This window comes from Diadema setosum, chromosome 6 (genome assembly GCF_964275005.1).
Source record: "Diadema setosum chromosome 6, eeDiaSeto1, whole genome shotgun sequence".
In the NCBI taxonomy this organism is placed as follows: Eukaryota; Metazoa; Echinodermata; class Echinoidea; order Diadematoida; family Diadematidae; genus Diadema; species Diadema setosum.
In genome coordinates, this window is record NC_092690.1 from 28,575,406 (window position 1) to 28,581,405 (window position 6,000).

Below are 6,000 nucleotides of genomic sequence, written 5' to 3' on the forward strand. Positions count from 1 at the left end.
CACTTAGAGCGTGTTGAACCAACGAATGTCTAACGAATTCGAAAATTTGAAGATATGCGTTCGCATCTGTTGCTAATACTAGAATAGTTCGTGACATGTTTGATGTTATTTGTATACGTTAGGTATTCGTCGGGATTCGAAGAGATACAATGGAACCATTTTTTTTTCATTTTGAACAAATCCCAAAATAAAAAATCGGTTCCAAGACATCAAGGAAATAACTATACTCTGAAAGGGGATCGAGTTAGTAGAGATTGTGCCCCGTGTGGTTTGTCCGGTCGGGAAAGCTGTGTTATTGTGGTAATAAATGTAATCGAAATTGTGTAGTGATCATAGTGCTACATGTTCGCTTTGTGCAGGTCACATAAAGGTTATTTTTCTGTAGGAGTTTCTACGTTTTCCTGTTTTGTTTTGTTTTTCAATGCTTCTTGTAATCACACTGCTTTGTTTTCGAATATGTTTGCAAGGGATGATACTCACAGAACATTATTATTTCCTTTACAGCTGGAGCTATTAACAGATTCTTGTACTAGCTATAACATTTTCATCAATTCATGAAGTAATGAAACCTCAATATGTCGTTTGTTTGTTTTTTCTTTCTACCTTTGCATACTTCACAGCTCTGTCTCCTAGTGAATTGGGTAAGTCATGAACATAATATATAGTTACCTTTTGAAGACATTACATTGTCTGGTTGTTTTTGTTTTTTGTCTGTGTGCATTCTACCCGCTCAAGACCTCCAATTCACACTATCACTGACATTGTGCAGAGACAATTTACCTTTTGTAATGTAAGACTCGTAGCATCTTTCTCTACACGGCAACTATCTCTCCTGTTCAACTTAACGTTATTTTGCTCTGTGAAAGTACTGTAGTGATGAATATAAGGAGACTTGGACTGTGGTCACATTCTCGGACTTGTTTCGGATAATTACTGGATAAGAGAGATGATTATGCACTTGTACATGGGTAGGTATGAATACCTTCCATGTAATTATGTATCTGCATAGATGAATGAACACAATTAGATGCATCGACAGGAAAGATATTTTACATTTAATGGGGCGAAATGACTCTGGCTTCAAATGTTGAAAAAGCCGTTGAGACACTATGTCGAAACTCCACAGAAATAATGGATACTGAAACTTTACCAGTGTATTCTATGTTGCGGTCCGTTTTCGACTCCCCCCCCCCCCCCCTATACAGATGTGGTCGCTCTTTACGACTTCGAGGACGGCGGCTCCGTTGTCACGCGCTCAAAGTCGAACCAGACTCACAGCTCACTCCCGGCTGATCTCTGCTTCCGGGTCGAGTACGAGAATGGGATCGGCGGCGGGAGGACTCCGGGTAAATCATGCGTCAAGTTCGGGGGTAGAATCCCCCTGAACAACAGCGCCTCGAGTTCCCGCTTGTGGATCGTAAGCTGCGGGAATTCTGCGCTGGACGCCTGCAGTGAGGCTGACAGGGTGCTCATTCCGACTCCAGGTGAGTTCGAATATCAAGCTATCTTGGGTCTTCGGGTGGTCAGATGGTCCATTGATCAAAAGTCACGTGGTCACTATATGCGTTGGTACTCTAATCAGGTAATCCTGAGTTACCCTTCCTAGCGGAGGTCTTCGGGGATAACTACTACAAGGTACAAGGTAGCCCTCGGTCATTTTGTCCGTTAGTCTACGTATTTTCGTGACATGATAGTGGTCAGCGTCTGGTATTATCGTACTTGTTGCCTACCAGCCATAACGTCAGCTAGAAATGTGCAATGGTTTTGTAAGACGCAGGGAGTCATTCAACTGAATAGACACTGGTGTGGATGATGACTATATGATAGGGGTTTAAAGTTTAAAGGTCAAAATGAAAGCTCCATGCACGTTGGCTGAAAAAATGTCCCCTTCACCAGTAACTTCTGCCAGAATCGTTATTAGGGAATGCACTGTGAATTGTGTCTACTGGTTTAAGAAGAACCATACTCCCAAGACAATACTACCATCTACTGCTCGAGCCACTGTGTGCTTAATTCAAATTGCTCTCTCATTCCTACTATGACGTGCGACTTTGAAGGATCCCACTGTGAATTAGTATAATGCGAAGTGACCTAGGCATGCAAAGAGCCTGGATTTTTTTTTTTTTTTCGAGGTAGAAAGCTATTGACCGTGAGAAAGTTTGGATCGTTTTCCTGTCTGCTATACAGTACGTCCCGCAAAAAACAAAAAAAAGATACAATCGGATTTTTGCAATAACTTTCAATATGATCAAACTGTCTGAATGCTATTTCTAGGGAGTTAAAATGTAACTTCCTAGCTATATTTTGCAAAACAAAAAACACATTCATTTTGGTTAAGTGGCCACAGAGAAATGTTGAATCGTTGTAAAGGATGCCACAGGTCTGTTTCTTCCAAGTTTAGCACTTGGATGCTCTTGCAACTGCATAGTGTATTAACACAATGGACAGAACGTGGAGAGAAGGGATTCCTGACATGCTCTACAAAAATCAAAAGAGAAATTTTCTCTTTGACCACTAAAGCAAATCGGATGGGGTTTTATGCAAGATGTGGTTAATAAGTTATAGTTTCATACCCTGAAATTGTATTTGGATTGATTTACGATTCTTAAAGTTATCGTTGCGGGGAGCGTCCCGATGTGATTTTTTTTTTTTTTTTTTTTGGGGGGGGGACATGCAGTTTAGACATCTATAAATATGCGACTTGTTATAGACATATTTTTGATGTTTTAGGATGTTTGGGGGTGTTTAAAATCACATGCACTTCACCTTCCTTTGTTAACGGAAGTGTATCTTGTTGTTGTCGTTCTTTTGGCTTAATGCCCTTTTTTTTAGTCATCGGTGTGCCGAAGTCAAATATTGATATAAAGTCAGATTTGTACATTGGAAATGTGGTGCTGGATAAAAGTGAAAGTAACATCTGAAATAACACGAAAGATATCTGGAACAATGGATTTGCTGGAATCAGCCATTCAGTAACGTCTGCTCAATAGACTTAACTGTTCTTTCATTGGACCACATGACTTTGCTTAAGAGGAAACAACAGCAACGAATGTTCGAAAAGGTTGATGACTTTATAATTTGACTTTGCTAAGTCAAAGACACCGAAAATGGAAGTATACTGTATAGTGTTTAGGCCCTGATACATCCATAAAGTGAGATACAAATTCCGACAAGGTGACTATACAATCATATAGTCTGGAAAGGACGCGTTCGTCTGGTTTTAATACAGCCATGCTGTTTCGTGATGGTTTCACATGAATTCTAAGAACTCGTCAATCGGCACTAAATGTTCAGGCCATGCCAGCGTATTGGCTCCCCGTTCTGATAGCACGAACCGACACAGGGTGCCAAGCAGTACGCATTACAGCCATACACTGCCGATTTGCCAATTCGTGACACCAGGAACTTCAAAATGCACCTCCCTGTGCTGTGATTTTCAATGTTAAGCCTTTCTGAGTGCAAGTTGATATAGAATCGTACTCCAAGGCATAATATCGCAATGAAACGTGGAAGAGTAGACTTCTAAGCACGCAAACCCGGGTTGATCACTGTGGTCAGTTGTTGATGTTGTTGTTATTGTTGTTGTTTTTGCTGTTGTTGTTGTTGTCTTCGTCGTCGTTGTTGATGCTATTCTGATATTTGGAGTTATCGAGAACCATGAAGTCCTCTGATTTCTGTTTAAGGGCCATTTTATGCTGCTTCATATCTGTGCCATTTATACCTATGAAATATCGAGCTTTAGATCTGAGATTCTTATCCTACGACGCGGCTATTAGGCAAAACAAAACAAAAGAAAACAAAAACAAACCAGTGTTTTGCACATGCGCAAGACAGGTGTCTTCATTATCCAACCCTCGAGGAGGGGCGTCACAATGAGCGTCGTAGATCTGAAGCTCGCTAATGTTACCCCAGTGATGCGGTGACATTGAACGAGTTAAACGTGAAGTTTTGACCTTGTTTTTGTTGTTGTTTTGTTTTTTGTTTTTTCAGCTGCTCTCCAAGATCCCCAGGAGAATGCCGGCCTCAGTATGACTACCCTGGTGGCCATCGCTGCGGGCGCTGCTGTCTGTGTTCTCGCTGTAGTCATCGTCATAGCAGCATGGCATTGGAACAGGAAAAGAGGTGAGAGATCGGAGGGGAAGGCTAAAAGTGGATGTCTCATATTTCACCAGTAAAGGAAAATAATTCGTAAGAAAAGTCTGTCCGTCTGTCATAAACGATGGAAAAACAATGATTATATTTTGTCAGTCAATTTGTCAACTGCTATTCAGCAAATGTTACTACATGCATCAAACAATGAGGGACCATCAGGCGATTGTATAATGCTGGCTGAACTTTACACTGAAGAATGAAATCGAGAAGGGGGAGACTTTACAAGTTTTACAACTTTCAACTCTTACTGAGCTGTTTTCTTCAAGCAGGAAGGGACCAATCATTCTAGCTCTAATATTCTCGAACTTCTACTATCTTTTCCTTACCAGAGCAACAACAAAAAAAGTTCATGCAAGTAGCCAGTGATGCAAAAGAGAGTTTTATGGAATAGAATGAATGCCATGAAAAGAAAGATCATACTTTCAGAGGCAGTCTTGTTTAATACCTTGACTCTTGCCAATGTGTCTACTTTTCTGACACGAAAATATAAGAAAAAAATGGAATGTTGAACTTGTGTTCAGGATGTGGCTTATGACATTCGTTGCATGTTTTGGGTTCTTTTTTTTTTTCGGCTTTTGAGCAACCGAGAGAGGGGGATGCTGAAGGGATTAATGAGATGAAACGGTATTAAACCTTTCTGTGCTGTACGACTTTGGACAGTCACTGTGTGTACAACGCTCTATGGGTGTTTTAGGCTAATCGGCAGTCAATACACACAAAGGGTAAATCAGTAAATGTGTGTTTACAGTCCCTTTAATTCTTGTCAACACAGCGGGCTCCTCCGTGTGGCAACAAAAGAGCATGCGCAGTCGGAGACTGCCAACTTTGCCGCGCACCAACGGCACTGGCCCGCCCTCACCATCCTGCCAGGAAGTGATAGATCGAGAGGCAAGTGACGAACCCAAAGTGCGTATGATAACAGCTGTTTAGTCTTGAAGTGTCACCCAATGTTCAGGCCCTCATCACCTTTTAATGATTAGTGTGACAGCAAACAAACCGGATCGTGAAGGTTTCATACGTCATAAAGAAGAGGATATTGATTTTCAAAAGCTTTGTGCGTTTTTGTTTTTTGTTTTTTGTTTTTGTATTTTTGCAAAACAGTGTCGACAGTCACTGTGACAAACTAGAAGATTTGATGAGTAATGATGTCATACCCTCATTTTAACCAAGTAACTGTCCCTTTAGCGTAATCAAATGGAAGACACTATAATAGTCGATCCTTCTCAGCGAGTTGTTATATCATTATATCTGTAGTGACTAAATGATGTTTTTGCTTGGAAATGAAAATTCAAAGCTATGATTATTTGGTTTGCACATGTTCAGGAAAACGCCGGAGTTGAGCTGTACTCCGTGAATCCCTCCATGCATCCGTACGCTCAACTTGGGGAACTCTCAAATACACATACCATCAACGACGGAGATCCAAACCGTGGGAGCAGCGAGCCAATGGACATTAATCGAAGGGCGCCGCCAAGCGCCGAAGACGTGCAGCGGAATCACCTGGAAGGGACGTACACCACCTCCCTGAGTTACGTGCCCATGAACTCGCCGAGTTGCGTGAGGGTTGCCAGCCAGCACAACAACTGCTCGTCCAACGAGCCCGAGTTCCTCACCTCGCCGGAACGCTGCAGGAACTCGCCGCCCGACCTGGCCGACGATGTCGCGACGGGCCTCCTCGTGAACCTGGAAGATGGCCGGACGAGGCCGAGTGAAGACCTCGGCTACTATTCTGTTCCGAAAGGCACCCGCGCGGCAGAGCTGTCGGAAATATCTGAAACAACTCCTTCGCTCCTGGCTGTAGACTGAACTGTGGGCGTAGGTGTTGTCAATGGCGGTTTTCATCTAACC

At 42.3% G+C, this 6,000-nt stretch overlaps 1 protein-coding gene across 1 annotated transcript in view; it reads left to right on the plus strand.

Annotated features, from left to right (window-relative positions):
- The window catches only part of LOC140229689 (nephrin-like), a 31,915-nt gene extending 25,955 nt beyond the window's left edge, over positions 1 to 5,960 (plus strand). Inside the window, exons 8-11 of the mRNA XM_072309931.1 lie at positions 1,206 to 1,484; positions 3,991 to 4,122; positions 4,925 to 5,040; positions 5,476 to 5,960. Of these exons, the coding sequence (XP_072166032.1) occupies positions 1,206 to 1,484; positions 3,991 to 4,122; positions 4,925 to 5,040; positions 5,476 to 5,958 (1,010 nt within the window). The 3' untranslated portion in view covers positions 5,959 to 5,960. The remainder of the gene's footprint in view (positions 1 to 1,205; positions 1,485 to 3,990; positions 4,123 to 4,924; positions 5,041 to 5,475) is intronic.
- Positions 5,961 to 6,000: the final 40 nt, after the last annotated feature.